Here is a 19,656-nt window from a genome sequence, read left to right as displayed (position 1 = left end):
ACGTATTATCTTAAACTGGATCATTTATGTAAATATTATCAGGATGATTTAGGGAATATCATATCTAACCAAATTTATGTCTTATCCTGGGAAATATCCACATCTAATATTCATGACAAAGCTATTAAATATTTTCATATGTTCGCTATAAAAGCTACCTTTAGCTTGACTTCCATTCCAGTGGGCATAGTTTATGCACTTACACTCCACATTGTTCTAAATGGGGTAATGACTCTGGAATTTTTATTGACGATCAGAAATATATTACAATTCGATAAAGCTCTTGTCAAGTAATAAGAAACGGTCCAAGTTCATGGAAAAATACACACTATAGGGACAGCAAATGAACCTATACTTCTCTTCCATGTAATTGGTAAGATCTTGTCATTTAGGGTGTGTTTTTCATGCCATGAGACATACTCACACCTTACCTTTACCTCTTGAGTCCAGGAGTAAACAAGACATTTCAGAAGGAGATAGCTCTGCATTAATTTTATTCCCATTTTATGATGTTGCAAGGAGTATAAGAAGTATTAAAAATATTGCTGCAGCCATAGAAAGAGTAAGCAATGACACTGCTGAAGCCTTGGAAAATATAACAGAAATGGTCACCATTTGTAAGATAGTCTCACAAAATTATATCACATTAGATCTTCTTTTAACAGTTGGGGGAGGGGGACATGTGCAGTTATAGGCAAGGAGTGTTGTACTTGCATTCTGAAGATATAACTAATTTGGCTGATCACATTGGTAAAGAAGCAGTTTAAAATATATAATCTGATGGATGAGATTTCTTTGGTTCGATCATTTAAGTTTCAAAAGCCAGGACTACTCAATATTATGTCATATTTTTCATACTTATATGCCTTATAATAACTTACATATTTTTATTTGTTTAAAGGTAATTATTAACAGTATAGTTCAAATTCAGGTATGTGTGCCTACCAATCTGCTGAATCATGACATAATCTTATAAATACTTCGAAGTAAAGGGATGTATGGGGTGTCCAGGGAGGAGTTGCACCTCTGGTGAAGAAGCTTGTCATGTGAATTCCAGGGCAGCTCACTCACCTATGGTCCCCACTGGACATTCACTTCTCACCTGTTGCCCCAAGGGGTTGTGAGCATGTGACAGCAGCCACACCCTGGTACACCTCTTCAACAGGCGAGCTGAACCAGGTGAGGCCTCATACCCTTGGTGAGAAAAGGGTATGTTTGCCATAGCATGCCAAGTCAGCTCTGGTGGACTGGGCAGATGAGATCTACTGTGAGATCCAATGGCCAGGAAGATGGTACTAAAACACTCCGTGGAGATTTAAGGGCATGACAAGGCACAGAAGATGTCATGGTCATCCACTGCAATTAAGGAAGATCCCAATTTGTGATAGTTGTTCATACGACTGGACCTGGACCTCAGAAGTCAGGAGAGTGGAATTGCTCAAGTGCAAAGGCTTTTCCACTTTAAAAACTCTCCCGTACTTTCCCTTTGAAGCTTACAGTATCTATGTTACATATGTCATAATAATAAAAAAACTAATTAGTTTCTTTATTATTATATCATATGTAACATAGATACTGCAAGTGTTTTTGCCTCTGAATTTTCAGATGTAATGAATCTAAATGTGCGACTTACAAAGAAGGGGTGGATTGCTGGATCTGACTGTTTAATTCTCAGGTTAGACAGTTTGTTATTTTCTTTGTAGTGTTACAATTAATTGGTTGTATTTTATATAGTTACTTATATAAAATAACCACATTATAATTCCTGGTGGCTATAGTATGCAATTAACTGTTTAATATGCCTCTAGTGGCTATACAAAGTATAATTCTGGAAAGATCTAAGTTTTTTTTTGTTCTGCATTAAGTGAATAACTGATTTCCTTTGGTTACCTTGGTACTGCAGTAATGAATAAGTATTCCTAATTGATTTATTCTTATCTATCGATTTGCGTGGAATTTTCCTTATCAGTAGTATAAAAATAATTGTTTTGTGTTTGGCACCATCTTTAATCTTAGATTTCCTATCACTGTCTGCTCAGTTTTCCTCTGTTCTGTCAATTCTTAATAAAACAATTGCGAAGCAACAAGCTTTGTGACTTGCTCCTGACTTCTAAAAGAAACTTGGATTAAACACCAGAATTCAACACCAGTGATGACCTGATATTCCTGCCTATACACTTGTACTTCCCTTTCATCTCAGCCCTGTGAGAAATCCCTTGAATCCCTGGATTCTAAATTCTCCTCACATTTATTGATATCAAGATTGGCTCTAGTGAATCTTGGAGACCACCTACGCATCTGTGGAGCAGTTCATCTTCACCGTGGATTGATTTGCAGCTGTGGTTTGATACTGTAGTCAGCACCCACAAGATGTGAAAAATGTTATTCGTTAGTGCTGGTTGATTATAAATGAGGGTCTAATGCTCATGGAATAATTTGTGCTGAACACAGGCTATGCAGAAAATAAATGCAATTCATATTCAAATATATGTATGCTCTTGAAAAAGCCATGGAATTGAAAACAACATACCTCTGGCACTGGAACAAAAGGCACAAAACCCCCGGCAGCATCAGTGTAGCACATGTTCTTATTAGCTTAGAAATTTTCTAGCCATACTCTCTGATGAAGAATTTGTACTAATCATTCATGACTGTTTCATCAATATTCCAAAATCTTGAAACTTGTTATACCTTCTGATAGTTCATCTAACTTGTGTTGACTGCAAAATTGTAAAATTCTCCACATATTATTAAAAGTCATTTAAACCTTAACCACCTACAAAGTGTGCCATTTTTTTCACGGTTCCTACTAATGATCACCAATCATGAAAGAGTACAAAAACTCCAAACAGATTATTTCTAAATGGATTACCTGCACTCTTACGTTTAATTTCTAGGAGAAGAAATTGTGTTATAGATTTCAATTTCTACATTACTCATCTAAAAATGAACCCCACTAATTTAAAACCTGTGAGGAAACCAACAAAAATGACAAAACAGTCTCTAAATCTACCATTGATTAATGGCCAAAGAAGTTTTAACAAATGATTTTTATGCAAAGAACATATTGTTACTGGAGACAATTTCCACCTTGTATATAAAATTAATTATTTTGAATTAATATCCAAATACAAGGACTTGATGAATGTGCATGCATACATCTCTGAATCATGCACTTATCGTAATGACAAATTTCTGTTGTGTTACTACCATAAATATAGTAGCACAAATAACAGGATCAATGGAAAATTAGCTAAGCTATTACATTTTTATGCCTGTATATGCCTTACAGATATCCAAACTATTGTTTTAAGACATTTACTTAAATGTTGAGTTGCCGTCCATTTTGACACGATTACACAGATATTCCGTCTTTGGCTTAAAGCTGCCGGGAGGCTTGATATCACCATATGGAGGATATTTCTCATGGTATTCAGTCAATAAGCAAGGTTCCAGTGCCTTGTCGAATAATCTTGTTGGCAAATGTGGGCAATGATGTCGTCTGTTAAATAAAAAGGACATAATATTTACTGATGAATACACATTTTTTTGATAGTGATCAGGAGAAAGGACAAAGTAAATTCAATACAAGTATCTACGTTTATATATTACAATACTGCCACATAGTGGTGCAGAATACAGTCTTAAAATTATTTTGGAAATTGATTAAAACAGTGAAATTAACTATTCAGATTAAATTAAAAAGAACTTTTGATAACAGAGCAAAGAAAAAAGGTAAGCAAACACACATATATTAACAGTAACTATGGTGTCTAGCTCATACTGTCGAATTATTGGACAGAGCTATCTGATAGTGTTGTCTTATCAAATTGTACATGTTATGCACAATGGAAATGATGACAAAAACTGATCAGTATCAACAGTACACAAGTTAACTTCCACACATTAGTTCTATTGAATGAGAATTTTTTGTTAATAGTTTAATGCGTAACGTTGTTTTAGTAAATACAGTATATGCAGTTAATTACATTTGATAATCTGTAAGAATATGCCATGTTTCATTTCCAAAACAGTCACCTTTTTTGTTCCTAGCACTCATAATTGTACTCTACTTTATAAAGGCTGCTAAACTTTTGAGGTAAAATTTTAATGCACCTTGGTCTATTGCTGGGACTGCAAGTTGCAAAATAACATTCTGCTGGATAAAAAAGTGCAACATTAGTACAATAGTCAAAGAATGACACACTGAAAAACTTACTCCTTTCAGGAATGACTGACATTTATTATACATTTAAATAGAACTGTTATGAAATAAAATACAACAAAAATATATTAATATCAGAAACAGAAACAAAAGTTGGCTTCTTGAATCTACTCCACCATTCAATAAGTCCTTTTATTTAGCACCACTTTTTTGTACTAACCCCATATTTCTCAATACCCTTAACATCAAAATTCTATTAATTTCTGCCTAGAAAATACTTAAAGCCTCCACAACCACGCTTGGTAGGGAATTCCAAAGATTCACTGCCCGCTAAAGAAATTTCTTCTCATCTTAATCTTATGGAGTCAACACCTTTTCTTGAGACCATTTCACCTGATTTTAGACACACTTATTAGGGGAAAACAGCATTCCCTGCATCTATTCTGTCAAGCCCAGCAAAAATTTTGTATTTTGAATGAAAGAAAGAAAGAAAGCCAATTTAAGATCAGGTTGAAAGATCTGCAAGACTTCAGGCTGTTTGGAATCCTCCAATGAAGTCAACTATTGAATGTTTGTCATTTGATCAGTCATTTCCTTGGTCAAGATAAGTGGTTTGATTTCCTTTTGGGATTTCTCCAGGTCTCCACTTCTGTTCTATGATGCCTGATCCCCAACTCGAGTTGTAATTGTCCAAACCCACTCTAGATCCTTTTTCAGATTCCATTGAGAATCACTGTCTTAATATCTCTCTCACCATAGTGGAAGATTGTACATGCATGCTTGGGCTTCTCAATCAACTCTTGAGTTTACTATGCACAACTTCACAGTTATGGGGTTTATAGTGATTACATGCAGATAATTCCAACATGAGAACATTTGTTTCCCCACAATTTTGTAAGAAGCTGCCATGGCTCAGTGCATAGCAACAAGTTAGACTGAATTCTCACCATCAGCCTGTGGACTCCATCTTAACCATGAAGCTTTGCCCCACACAGTCTTATCTGCAGGATACAAATTCTTATTCAACATGATTCTTTTAGAATTGTATTTACAAAGAAATGAAATACAATCCTTGTTATTTTTTGGATAGATAGACATAATTCTTACAAAATCAAAATTTAAATAATTGATCTGACTTTTTAAAGTTCTAATGTTTCTACAGTACAGATAGACAAAAAGATTATTACCGTAGTTGGCTTTTTAAAAAAAAACTTATTCCTTTTTAAGGATGTTGGTATCCTCGGTTAGACAGCATCTATACCATAGCAACAAATGCCTATGAGAAAATGGGGGTGAACCAGCTTCTTGAAATGCTGATGTTAGTCTGTTGAACACCTTATTGGGCACGAGGTTATAGGATTTAAAGACGCTACCATATATTTTTCTTCAGGCAGGTGAGGCTCATCAGCCTTGGATGGCAGCCTTCCTAGAAGGAAAACTCTGATTTTAAACCTCTGCTGAGTTGCAGCCACACCCACCTGTGAGAAAAGCTTTGGGAGTAAACCTCTAGAAAGAAGTCTGGAGCCAGAGTCCCTAAGACAGTTTGATGTTGCTTACAACCTCATTCTGGCACCTCTGCAACAACACTAGTGCCAAGCTGTATTGACGCTTGCTCCTCCCTTGGACTACAACAGCAACGTGGAGAGGGGGATCCCACTGCATGGGCAACAGCTGGTTCTTCAAATCCTTCACCCCGGAGAAGACACAGTCCACCAGAGATGCAAGCCCATGATCCCCTGGGATCGATGGCTGCCTACTACTACCATATATTTCCAAAACAGGATATAGTGTGATTTTATTGAGCACCTCCAGATGGTGGTGCACCTATGCAGGTGTTGTCAGTCTCTTCTTTGGTTGTAGGATCGCAGGTGCTCTTGGAATAACCTAACAAGTAAATGCACTGCAATTTTTAGATGTTAAACACAATAGCTATAGAGCTCTGGTGGTGGAGGAAAAAGATGTTATCGGAAGGGTAAAGCTAACTATGTTGTTCTGATAGTTTTGAGTTTCTTGAATAGTTGGAAATCAAATGAAAAATATGCCATTGTACTCCTGATGTAACTTGAAGAGATTAGGAAGATGTTTAGTGTCTTCAATTGAGTCACTCACTTCGGGGTTCCCTGGCATGTTCTGTTTATTTTGTAGCTGCACTATTTATGTTGCTGGTTCAGATGCATTTCTGGTGAATGGTGATTTCTGATTGGATGCAAATAAATCAAAACTTGATTCTGTAACGCAAGTGCTTCTGAGTGGAATAAAAGTTATGGACAAAATGTTCCTCTCAATCGATAACCATTTTATGGCTTATATTTCCTTTGGTCTCTTTATATTTCACTATTCTTTATGTCTTTAAATCTCTCAATATGATTTTATCACCAATATGAAATTATAGCTTATACTATTTTTCTAAAGAAGATACAACATGAAAGTTTTGAGTTTTAACAATTTGAGGGACCGAGTTTTAGTGAACTGCATTTATTGCTTTTAGTTAAAAGAAATACATTAAATTGGTGGAAACCTTGAGGATGGTGCTGAGAACAGTCACCTCGCGAGGATTAAGTGATGGGCAATGGGCTAAGATATACCAAGGGAAGATTAAGTCCTATACTGATGGTAAGAATTGCTGATGGAGATGGTATGGAATCTGTGACCACTTAAGCAGGGTTGGCAGGCAACAGGTACTCAAACAAGAGAAAATCTGCAGATGCTGGAAATCCATACTGCAGGAATCCACACACACAAAATGCTGGAGGAACTCAGCAGGCCAGGCAGCATCTTAGGAAAAAGTACATTTAATGTTTTGGGCCAATACCCTTTTGCAGGACTTGACATTTCGGGCTGAGACCCTTCGGCAGGACTCGACGTTGCAGCCCAAAACATCGACTGTACTATTTCCCATTGATGCTGCCTGGCCTGCTGAGGCAACAGGTTCATTTGTGGCTTAGTTGGAGCATGGGGAGAGACTCCATGAAGTCAGTATGAAGCTCAGGCATGACGTTTCTCCCCTAATTTAAAGTATGTTGCAGATACCTGATCCCACTTTCTAAATGGCTAGTTGTCTGGATACTGAAGGATTCTTAGAACTCCCGAATCTGCTCACTGGCAGGAGATGGGAGGGAAAAGGAAATAAATCCGAGCTTGTAAGTGTTATCATTTTCTCTTTTGCACACACAGTAGATTACAAAATAGTTTTGTCTACTCATAGCTTCCAGGGAACACTATAGCAACCAAACATTAAAACAACATATAACATCTTTGCCACACACTCAGTACCACTGATTTCTTAAATCAAATTATTTTCAAAATGTCACAGGTAAAGGTATTTCTACAAATTAGATTTTCCACTTTGAGTGACACCAGCAAATGGCATTCAAGCTACAACAATTAACTTACTAATTTTATGAAGCAATTTTCTGCTCAATTTCTTTCAACAGGCACAAAAATAAAATCTTATGCAAATCACATAATGGGGCAATACTTCAAATGCAATAGTTTTTCTTGTATCTCTAAATATCACTTGTTAAAAGTGGTCATCTGAAACACTATTGTTTATCAATATAATTAAAAATAGGCTTATCAGGAGAAAAACAATCAGAACATCAAGTTTACTGTCTATGAATAAACCAATTTCAATAAACTGAAATGAATTTATAAATAATTTATACATAACCTACAAGTTCCTTTGATGTATTAATTTTTAAAATATATTTAATACTTAAAAGCTTTGTGCCTATCAGTTAAGTACCTCTGTGACTAAAAACAATTTTATGAACCTCCCTTAAAGATTGCATATGGAAATGGTCAGCATTTTTAAATTTTTAGCTCTAGTAATAATATTTAATTGGATCCTAAGAGCTTTTGAACAGCCTTCACACTGCATCATAGCCCTCCCATAAAGCAACCAGTGCAGTCTGCACTTGATTCAAGCCATTCAGTAATTCTGTACGCAACAGAAGTCTTCGAGCCACCTAACTTGATACTGGACCTTGCACCCTAATAGTCAGAGTTACTGCAGTTTTACATCCTCCATCAACCTCTGCACGCTCGATTCAAATGATATTTCCTCTCTCCAGCAAACTGATTCTTGTTTCATACATTGCTTGTGGATTCCTGTAATGGCATAGTTATTCTGACCTTTCAAAAACACTGTCCTGGAATTCAACTGACTCAATCCAATCTATATTCATAGTTACTGGCATGGTCCGTGGTCACACATGATGCTGGATACTGGACCCATCTGTCCTCATCTTCTTCATAATTCAGTGTCCCTCCTCCATAGATATCCAAAACTCTTTGGTGAACAATAAAATCATTGTTGGGAAAAAAAGTTTCTGCTGTGAGTGAAATCGACAATTCAGAGAGCTGTGGGGCTGCACAACAAGTGGAGCTGCTGCCTTACAGTTCCAGTGACCCTGTTGTCTGTGTGGAGTTTGTATGTTCTCTCAGTAACCTCACTGGTTTTCCCCAGGTGCTAAAGGCATGCAGATTTACTATATAAATTGGCTATTATGTAGGGACATTAGTGATGACAAGGGTTAATAAAATTGTTTTGGGTATTTGATGGTTACTATTGATTCAGTGGGCTGATGGACCTGTTTCCATGCTGTAGAAGCAAAAAGTGCAATGTTTATGGTGCTTCTGCACCAATGAAAAGACAGAGTAAACAAAATCGTTTACATATCAAAGACCGAAGGCTCCTGGGGAACAATTAATTTTGAGATTGCCAGAGGTATCATGACTTCAAATTAACACACTGATGGGTCCTGATGAAGGGTCTCAGCTGAAACACCAATTGTCTTTTCCTATCCATGGATGCTACCTGACCTACTGAGTTCCACAAGCACTTTGTATGTGTTACTCTGGATTTCCAGCATCTGCAGAATCTCTTGTGCTTATCATACCATCAAAATTACTTTAAAAGTAGAATAATTATCACCTAGTTTTTTTGTTATAGATCTTAGAAAGGAACCATAAAAAAAATTCATCCATCAATAGATTCTGAATGATTTCAGGATATACCAAAGGAAAATTATTTGGTTTTTGTTACAAGTAATTATTGTTTGCCTTAAGGACACACCTACACTTGTCAGCAGTAGAACAAAAGATTTTGTGTTACCCAACTCGTCTGCTACTTTTCCAAACAATACAATGCCTGTTGCCAAAGGAGTTTTAAATTTGTTCTTAGTCAACAAAATAAGAAATAAACTTTTGAATGCTGTATCTTATATCAAGAAGACAAAAATACTTCTATTAAAATTTAAAATAAAATTGTAGGTGGTGATACAGCCAGCATGTACAAGGTAATGCAAAGAAAAGTTTTGATAGATTAATAAGTTACACATCTAAACTATTTTCAGTTTTCTAGTTTACAATTATGCATTCTTTTTTTCCTAATTTTGTTAGGCTACAACCAAATAGTTCCATTGTTATGATCATAACAGTCACTATGTTTCAATTTCAGAAATGTCAACAATGGATTCACATGGCACACTCTCACATTAAAGCAAGTACTATTTTATATTTCATTGTACATCAAATTAAATTAAAGCAAAACAACTTTAGTTTCAAGTCAAATCTTTATCATCAAAATTATTCTAATATAACAATTTCAATTTCAGAAAAAAAATATTTGGATCCAAATTCTGAAATGTGTTTTTGGGCTATTGTTTCAAATAAGGTACTTTCAAAAGAATTGTAATTAAGCAAGGCAAAACCTTTGTGGGTAAAAGAAATGGGATAATTGCATCCATCGCCAAGAAAGGGTAAAAATGGAGGGCAATGTGGAAAGGAAGGGGTTAACTTGATCTTAGAGTAGGTTAAAGGGTCAACAGAACCTCATGGGACAAAGAGCCTGCACAATTTTTATGTTCTAAAAGACCTGGAAACACTAACATACAGGCTCATCTACCCGAAGTTTTGGGTGTATATACTACATTCAGCAAGTTTCTAATTAGCTGTCAGTGCAATAATAGATTATTAAGTATATTTGAAGTGTAGTCACTGTGTAAAGGTAGAAAAAGCAAATGCAGTTTTAGACACCTTACACACTAACACAATATGATTAGACAATTTGTTTCACTGATGTTAGTTAAGGAATGCCAAGTTTGAGACATCTCTGTTCTTTCTTTAACACTTTATATGATAGAACAGCACAGCACAGGTATAAGCCCACTGTGTTGGTGCCAGCTATGAGGCCGATCTAACTAAGCCCATCTGCCTGCACATGGTTTGTATCCCTCTACTCCCTGCCTGTTCATGTGTCTGTCTAAATGCTTCTTAACTGTTGCTATTGAATCTTTATCTACCATCTCTACCAGAATACATTCCAAGCACCTATCACTTTTTGTGTAAAAAAAAACTTGCATTACACTTCTTCAGGCTTTCTCCATCCCGCCTTAAGTGCATGTCCTCTTGCATTTGATATTTCCAGCCTGGAAAAACATTTGACTACACATCCTATTCATGTTGCTCATATGTTTATGGATGTACTTCGATCTCAGCTCATCCCTTAGCCTCAGGTGATCCAGTAAAATCAGTCCAAGTGCGATATATGTCCTTTTGGTTATACTGGGTTGATAAGAACGAGTGGCCAGTTTGGGTAGATTTGGAATTGAAAGCTGTGAAACAGTTTTATTTAACCTCGTTATTGGGAGCTACCTATACAATTAGCTAAAGTTGCTAATTTAAATTTATATCCTGTGATTAAGTACGCTTTACAAATTTGGCTCCAGTTCTGTAATTTTTTTAATCTTAAAAAATTTAAACTTTGTAGTTTAATTTATTGAAACTATTTTTTAAGCCTTCTCTGAGTGATCCAATTTTTTTATTTTGAAAAAATAAAGGTATTAATTCTTTTTTGGATCTATTTAAAGAAGATAGACTGATGTCTTCTGAACAATTAGTTGATATATACTCTCTTTCATATTCACACTTCTTACAATACCTTCAAGTTAGACATTTCTTACAAAAATATTTAAGTAATTTTCCTTGCATATTAGAGGCCGACCTGTTAGATACTATTTTGAGTAAATATGAACCCTTTGATGAAGGGTTCCATTGGAAGAATCTATAATTTATTATTACAATGAGATAAGCGCCCTTTCTTTAAGATTAAACAGATTGGGAAAAGGTACTTAATTTGACTTTTATAATGGAGGACTGTATGCGGATCTTTAAGTTGGTTAACTCTTCCTCGATTTGTGCTAGCCATTCATTGATTCAATTTAAAATTGTACATCATTATTATTTGACGAAGGAGAGATTGTCTAAAATCTTTCAAGAGTTTGGAGAAAATTAGAAGTTGAACCTTTGAACGTATGTTTGATTTTGAGAAGAGATGGGGTTCATTTGCTCGTTATTACCATTTGAGTTAATTGATAGATTTTCTCCATGATCTAATTGTAAATTTTGGTATAATTTTTTTTGCTAACGGTTTGATGTTTATCTTTAGAAGCTTTTTGTATGACGCATGGCTCCGGGGTTGAACACCTAATGGGTTTTTTTCCCTCACTTTTTTCTTGCTTCACTAGGGTATTTTTTCTTTTCTTCTCTTTTTTTGTGTCACCATTTTCTCAATCCTTAATATTATTTTTTTTTCTCTTTTACTTACTTCGATGTACTCTTGTATTTTGGATAATAATAATAAAAAGATTTGAAAAGAAAATCAGTCCAAGTTTTCCAAATCTAACTATCAGCCAATACATTCCTAAGGGTCCTGCCATTTGCTGAACACTTTTCCACTTTCAGTTGACCACCCAGAATGTAACATCTCACACTTGTCCATATTACATTCCATTTGTCATTTCTCCACCCATATCTCCAACTGATTATACTATGTCCTAAATATCAGAAAATCTGCAGATGCTGAAGATCCTAAATACTAAATGCTGGAAGAACTCAGCAGTTCAGGCAGCATCTATGGAAAAAGAATCAGGAGACTGCGTTTCAGGCTGAGACCCTTCATCATGACTCATGTCCTGCTAACAACACACACAAAATGCTGGAGGAACTTAGTAGGCCAGGCACCATGTATGGAAAAGGGAACAGTCGACTTTTTGGGCCGAGACCCTTCAGCAAGACTGGAGAAAAAAAGATGAGGGGTAGAATTAAAGGGTGGTTGGATGAGAGGAAGAAACAGAAGGTGATAGGTGAAACCTCAAGAAGAGGGATGAAATAAAGAGCTGGGAAGTTGATTGCTGAAAGTGATACAGGGCTTGGAGAAGAGGGAGTCTGATAGGAGAGGACAGAAGGCCATGAAAGAAAGTTAAGTGGGAGGAGCACGGGGGGGGGGGCGATGGGCAGACAACAAAGAGATAGATGAGAGAGGGAAAATAGGATGGGGAATGGTGTGTGTGTGTGTGTGTGTGGTCGGAACAGTGGAGGAGGTCATGAATAGACTATCGGAATGGAAAATGGAATTGAAATGGGTTGTTACTGGGCGATCCCGCTTTTTCTGGCGGAACGTAGGTGCTCGGCGAAGTGGTCTCCTAATCTGCGTCGGGTCTCACCGATATACAGGAGGTCAAAGCGGGAGCACCGGACACAGTATGTAACCCCAACAGACTCACAGGTGGTGTCGCCTCACCGGGAGGGACTGTTCGGGGCCCTAAATGGTCCTGAGGGAGGAGATGTAGGGGTAGATCTGGCACTTGTTCTGCTTGCAAGGGTAAGTGCCAGGAGGGAGATCAGTGGGGAGGGACGAATGGACAAGGGAGTCACGTAGGGAGCGATCCCCGCGGAAAGCAGAAAGTGTGGGTGGGGGGGAGTAGGGAAAGATCCCGTTGGAGCTGGCGGAAGTTGCGGAGAATTATGCGTGGGACGCAGAGGCGGGTGGGGTGGTAAATCCTTTGACAATCTTCCCCGCCATCCACAACGTCACCAATGTTCGTGATGTCTGCAAACTTACTAATCATTCCACTTACATTTTCATCCAGATCGTTAATATATATCACAAGTAATCGAGGTCGTAGGCTTGATCCTAGTAGAACACCACTGGTCACAAACTTCCAGTCTCAAAAGCAGTTCTCTACCGCTACTCTATCTTCTATGACACAGCCATATTTTATGTCCAACTTACTAACTCACAGTGGATCCCAAATGTCTTAACCTTCTGGACCAGAATAACTGGAGGGACCTTAAGTAAAGACCTGGAGGAGGTCTAACATCTCTTCGGAAACAAACATTTCTGACAACCCAGCACGACCTGAGTAGTGCACGGTTTAGATTTGTAGTTCTCTGGTGGTTAGTTTGAGCCGACAACTTCTATGCCCTGGAGTTGACACTGTCACTCGTGTTCAACATGAAATCAAGTCCTTTGCTGCCCCTTTCCTGCTCAACTTACCCACAATTACAAATCTCGCAGATACATTTTCGGGTCATCTTAACGGCGCGGGTTTGCTTCTATATCTGTGTGCAAAGTTTGTCAGCAGGTTAGACCCTTTGAACGGCCAGCCCGCCGGAGGGGAAGGCGGCTGGAGTCTCCGCAGCTTGATTGTATTGGGAGCGTCTCCAGGTGAGCAATGGTCGCTAGGAAACCGCCGCGTCCTGGCAACGGCGTAACGTAGGCATCTACGTCAGAGGTCAGAGGTCGTCGGCCTTGGCTGGGTTGGAGGTGAGTAAATTACTATTTACATGTCGCCGGTAGTCGGTTCCACCCCCGTCCCCCACCCGCTTTGCGCCCGTGATAGTGTTGCCAGCATTTGAGATGTTGCTGCTTTAAACCTTCCCTGCGGTCCCGAGAAAGCTTCCATATCGGGCACGATCCTCGTGGGTTTGGAGCCTGATGACCTGGGCCGCTCTGGCCCTATCACCCTCTTCTGCACGCCGGAGTCCGGGGTTCGAGGGATGCGCGGGGTCCGGTGCTAAGAAGCCGGATGGCAGGAGGTCCTGGTGTGTGAAGTATTTGTTCGTGTGGCGACCGGGAGTAGCTTGAGTCTGGCAGGTTTTGCTCCAACATTGGATGAGAGTGCCTGTCCCAGCTTTGGGACATGCATTCTCACACAGGCGGTATGGCTAGGTGATAGTTTAGGTCGCATCTAAATTCTGACCTTTCAAGGGATCTTCCGGAGACTAGGAGACATGCGCCAACTTTATTGCAGAACTGTTTCAGGAAAACGTGAGAGTTCTCTTCGTTCCCATGGCCATGTTGCTGTTAGTGGATTTGAAATAAAATTGGCTGCCTCTTTTCCTAAACTATAGCAGTGACTACACTTGATAACTACTGCAACATGTTTTAAAATATCCTGAAGTTAGTGGCTGAGGTTTCAGAGCTGATGTATATTTTAAAACTTTCAGTTAGTTCAAGTATCTTAATGTTATATGTCAGTTATTTGGATGGCTTTGTGACCAAATTTGCAGACAATGCAAACATAGGTGAAGGGGCATGTAGACAAGAAAATCTGCAGATGCTGGAAATCCAAAGCAACGCGCACACAAAATGTTGGAGGAAATCAGCAGTCCAAGCAGCGCCCATGGAAAAGAGTAAACAACGTTTTGGACTGAAACCCTTCATCGCGACTGGAAAAAAAGGATGAGATCAGTTCAAGAAGGTGGGGGGGGGGAGGAAGAAATACAAGGTGACAGGTGATAGGTGAAGCTGGGAGAGGGGTGAAGTAGAGGGCTGAGAAGCTGATAGATGAAAGAGATAAAAGGTGGGAGAAGGGGGGAACCTGATAGGAGAGGGTAGAAGACCGTGGAAGGAGGAGCACCACAGTGAGGTGATGAGCAGGTAAAGAGATGAGGTGAGAGAGGGAAATGGGAATGGTGAAGGGAGGCAATTACCAGCAGTTTGAGAAATTGATGTTCATGCTATCAGGTTGGAGGCTACCCAGATGGAATGAAGATGTTGCTCCTGCAACTTGAGCGTGGCTTCATTGCAATAGTAGAGGAGGCCATGGACTGACATGTCAGAATGGGAAGGTGAGTTGAAGTGGGTGGCCACTGGGAGATTCCGCTTTTTCTGGCGGACGGACTGTAGGTGCTCGGCTAAGCGGTTTCCCAGTCTACATCGGGTCTCACCGATTGTACAGAAGGCCACACCGGATACAGGTGTGAGCACCAGATACAGTTGGCCCTCCTTATCCAAGAGGGATTGGTTCCGGGACCCCTCGCGGATAACAAAAAACGCAGATGCTCAAGTCCCTTATTCAACCTGTTTCAATGCGGTGGATCTTAGGACCCAGCAGAACCCCAGACCTTATTTAACGTGTCTCAGTGCAGTGGACATTAGGACCCAGCAGTTGAGCTCTGAATCCGCAGTGTTTCTGTTCATGAAAATAATCACAATCTCGATTGAAAATAAAGTGGAAATTATAAAGCGATCAGAAAGAGGTGAAACACCATCGGTCATTGGAAAAGCATTAGGCTACAGTCGGTCAACGATTGGAACAATTTTAAAGGATAAAGCGAGAAAGGCCTGACCCCGATGAAAGCTACAATTATTACCAAGCAACGCAGTGGTTTAATTATTGGGTTTTGGGTTTTTGATCCTCCACATCAACCAGGCACGGAAGGAGAGCGTGCTCGGAAGTGGTCTGTCACTGGATTGAACTCGGGAACTTCCCGAGCCCGGTGCTGAAACATACGTGTTCTTAAGTGTTTTATATGCATAGAAAGGTAAAATATGTACTATATACTAAGACAAATGTTTGACTAACTGACGCTAAATAAAACTGGATGTACCTGTTCCGACTTACATAGTAAGAGAAATTCCGATTTTTTTTCGAACCCGATCGACGGTAACCTACGCACATCCTCCCGTGTACTTTAAATCATCTCTAGATTACTTATAATACCTAATACAATGTAAATGCTATGTAAACTAGTTGTTATACTGCATTGTTTAGGGAGTAATGACAAGAAATAAAAGTCTGTACATGCTTGAACAACAAGTGCTAGAAGAGCACTTCCAGGTTTTCTAGATTCGCAGTTGGTTGAATTTCCACATGCGGAACTCGTGGATAAGGAGGGCCGACTGTACAGACTCACAGGTGAAGGACAGTTTGGGGGCCTGAATGGTAGTGAGTGAGGAAGTGAAGGGGCAGGTATGGCACTTGTTCCGTTTGCAAGGGTAAGTACCAGGAGTGAGATCAGTGGCGAATGAATGGACAAGGGAGTCATGTAGGGAGTGATCCCTGCAGAAAGTGGAGGGAGCAAAAGATGTGCTTTGTGGTGGGATCCCATTGGAGATGGCAGAAGTTATGGAGAATTATGGGCTGTCCGTTTCTGCATCCAGCAGATAATTCTTTGTAACTTCCACCGTCTCCAATTTGACTTGATGGGCTGAATGGCCTAATTCTATTCTTATGGTGGAATTGTTTTATCTTATGGTTTCTTTCTTTTGGTTTTGGAATTGAATTTTTGAATAATTGAATTTAGATCTGATCTTGGAGAGTTTCTTTACCTCTGCAAAATTTTGTGTATAATTTTGGTGCTGTAAGCCAATGTGCTTACAGTGTCCGAGGGATGGTATAGTTGCTCTCCTGCATTTATTACAGTTCAGATGTTTTGACGTCTTTGAAGTTATGTTAATCTATCTGCTTATTCTTCATACAGGAATATATTTGTTAATATAGAGCTGTATGCAGTTGAGCAGAAAAAAGATGTTGGACCTAGGAGTATGAAAATTTTTAAAGCATGTTTTGTACTCGTTGCATTTGAGTAACCTGTAGAGTACCAATTTGTTGAGGGTTCAGAACTGCGGTGAATAGCCATGTTCAGTAGCCATGGATGCTACTGAGTAGCTCAGAGAAAGGAAGATAATTGGAGGAACTGCATAAAGAGTTGAATTCTATCTTGGAACATGGCAGGAAAGCATATTTACCATGATTAGACTAGACACATCCCTGACATGTAGTATACGTACTTTTGGGGAAACTGGAACCTAACCAGCATAGACCATAGAGTGCAGGAGCACCTCATTCATCAGGTCTGCTCTGCCATTCAATCATGGCTGATTATTTTTTCAACCCTATTCTCCTCCTTTCTCCTTGTAATCCTTGCCCCTTTATCAATCAAGAGCCTATAATCTCTGCCTTAAATACACCCAATGTATTCCACAGTTAACACCTTCCAGCTGAAGACATTCCTGTTCAGTTTAAAAAGCACATCCCTTTATTCTAAGGCTGTGTCCTCCGATCCTTGATTCTCCTATTAATGGAATTATCCTCTCTACATCTCTATCCAGGCCTTTCAGTTGAAGAAAGTTTCAATGAAGCTTTCCCTCATCTTTCTGAACTCCCAAGTACAAGCCCAGAGATAACACTCGTATGTCAATCCTTTCATTCCTGGGATCATTCTTGAACCTTCTATGAACCTTGTAAAGGGCCAGCACATCTTTCCTGAAACACAGGGCCCAAAATTACTCACAACATTCCAATGCCTTTGAAAATTCAGCAGTACATCCTTGCTTTTATGTTGTAGTCTTCCTGAAATGCATACTAACATCGTATTGTCTTTATTATTGATGCAACCTGAATATTAAACTTGAGAGGCAGCGTTGGGAGCACCAGGTACAACAGATGACTCCAACAAATATGCAGCCTTGTGCACCTGAGCTGATGGAGATGTTGTTGTCAATTACAACTGACTGTGATCTGCAAGTGAGGAAATAGAGGATCCAATTGCACAAGGAGGTATTGAGGCCAATGTCTTGAAGCTTATTGATTAGTTTTGAGGGGATGATGGTATTAAATGCTGAGCTGTCGTCAATAAAGAACATCCTCAAGGGTTGAGTGAAGAGCCAGTGAGATGGCTTCTGCTGTGGAGCTGTTGCTCCAGTAGGCAATTTGGAGTAGATCCAAGTTACTTCTCAGGCAGGAGTTGATATGTTTCATCACCAACCTCTCAAAGCACTTCATCACTGTGGATGTAAGTGCTACTGGACATTAGTCATTGAGGCAGGTTACCTCATTCTTTTTAGGCACCAGTGTAATTGAAGCCTACTTGAACAGGTCGGTACCTCAGACTGCCAAAGAAAGAATCATAAAGTCTTAGTAAAGTGTAGCAAAGAAACAGTCCCTTTGGCCCAGCTATTCAATGCTGAACCATTTAAACTGCCTATTCCTATTAATCTGCACTGGGAAATAGCCCTTCATACCCTTAGCATCCATTTATCTGTCCAAACTTCTCTTAAACATTAAAATTGAGGTTGCATGCACCATTTATGCTGGCAGCTCATTCCACACTCTCACAAATCTCTGAGAGAAGCAGTTTCCCCTCACAATCCCCTTAAACTTTTTTTTCTTTCACCCTTAACCCATGACTTCTAGTCCCACCCAACCTCATTGAAAATAAGTCTGCTTGCATTTACTCTATCTATACCCCTCATAATTTTGTATACCTCTTTCATATCTCCTTTCAATCTTATATATTCCAAGGAATAAAGCCCTAACCCATTCAATCTTTTCTTATAACTCAGACCCAGCAACATCCTTGTAAATCTTTCTCTGTACTCTTTCAACCTTATTTACATCTTTCCTGTAGGTAGGTGAACAAAACTGCACACAATACTCTAAATTAGGCCTCACCAGTGTCTTATACAACTTCAATATAACATTCCATCTCCTCTACTCAGTGCTTTGATATATGAAGGCCAAAGTGCTAAAAGCTCTCTTTACGATCCTGTCCACGTCATGTTCAATGAACTATGGACCTGTATTCCCAGGTTCACTTGTTCCACTTCACTTCTAAGTGCCCTACCCGGTCACTATGCAAGATCTATCTCATTTGTCTACATTAATTTCCATCTGCTGTTTTTTAGCCCATTTTCCCAGCTGGTCTTCCTCACTGTCCACTACACCCCAGTCTTGGTGTCATCCACAAATTTACTGATCCAATTAATCACATTATCATGCAGACAGTTGATATAGATGACAATCAACAATAGATTTAACACCCATCCCTGCTGCACTCCACTAGTCACAGGTCTCCAGTTAGAGGGGCAACCATCCATTCCCACTCTCTGGCTTCTCCGACAAAGCCAATGTCTAATCCAATTTACTATCTCATCTTGAATACCGAGCGACTGAACCTTCTTGACCAGCCTCCCTGTGGGACCTTGTCAAATGCCTTGCTAAGGTCCATGTAGATAACATGCACTGCCTTGCCTTCCTGGTAACTACCTCCAAAAACTCTATAAGATTGGTTAGACATGACCTATCATGCACGGAACCATGCTGACTATCCTTAATCAGTCCATGTCTATCGAAATACTTGTATATCTGGTCCCTTAGTATACCCTCTAGTACTTTTCCCGCTGCTGCTGTCAGGCTCACGGTCTATACTTTCCTGGTTTAATTTTAGAGCCTTAAACAGTGGAACAACATTTGGCCATCCTGCAATCCTCTGATACCTCAGTTGTCATTAAGGATTTAAATACTTCTGCTAGGGCCTTAGCGATTTCCATACTTGCCTCACTCAGGATCTGAGGGAACATGATGACAAGTTCTGGGAGTTTCTCGATTAAGATCTCCCCTCCTCTCTTTTGGCACCAC

At 39.3% G+C, this 19,656-nt stretch overlaps 2 protein-coding genes across 2 annotated transcripts in view; one reads left to right on the top strand and one right to left on the bottom strand.

Moving 5' to 3' along the window:
- saxo2 (stabilizer of axonemal microtubules 2) overlaps window positions 1-13,804 on the bottom strand; it is a 46,011-nt gene extending 32,207 nt beyond the window's left edge. The window contains exons 1-2 of the mRNA XM_073033005.1: window positions 13,506-13,804; window positions 3,323-3,502 (exon numbers count right to left, since the gene is read on the bottom strand). Coding sequence (XP_072889106.1) covers window positions 3,323-3,502; window positions 13,506-13,543 — 218 coding nt within the window. The 5' untranslated portion in view covers window positions 13,544-13,804. The remainder of the gene's footprint in view (window positions 1-3,322; window positions 3,503-13,505) is intronic.
- Window positions 13,750-19,656, top strand: part of efl1 (elongation factor like GTPase 1) — a 280,941-nt gene continuing 275,034 nt past the window's right edge. The window contains exon 1 of the mRNA XM_073033003.1: window positions 13,750-13,775. The gene's annotated coding sequence lies outside the window, so the exon portion shown is untranslated. The remainder of the gene's footprint in view (window positions 13,776-19,656) is intronic.

The sequence above is a fragment of the Hemitrygon akajei genome, chromosome 30, assembly GCF_048418815.1.
Source record: "Hemitrygon akajei chromosome 30, sHemAka1.3, whole genome shotgun sequence".
In the NCBI taxonomy this organism is placed as follows: Eukaryota; Metazoa; Chordata; class Chondrichthyes; order Myliobatiformes; family Dasyatidae; genus Hemitrygon; species Hemitrygon akajei.
This window is presented reverse-complemented; position numbering and strand designations above follow the sequence as displayed.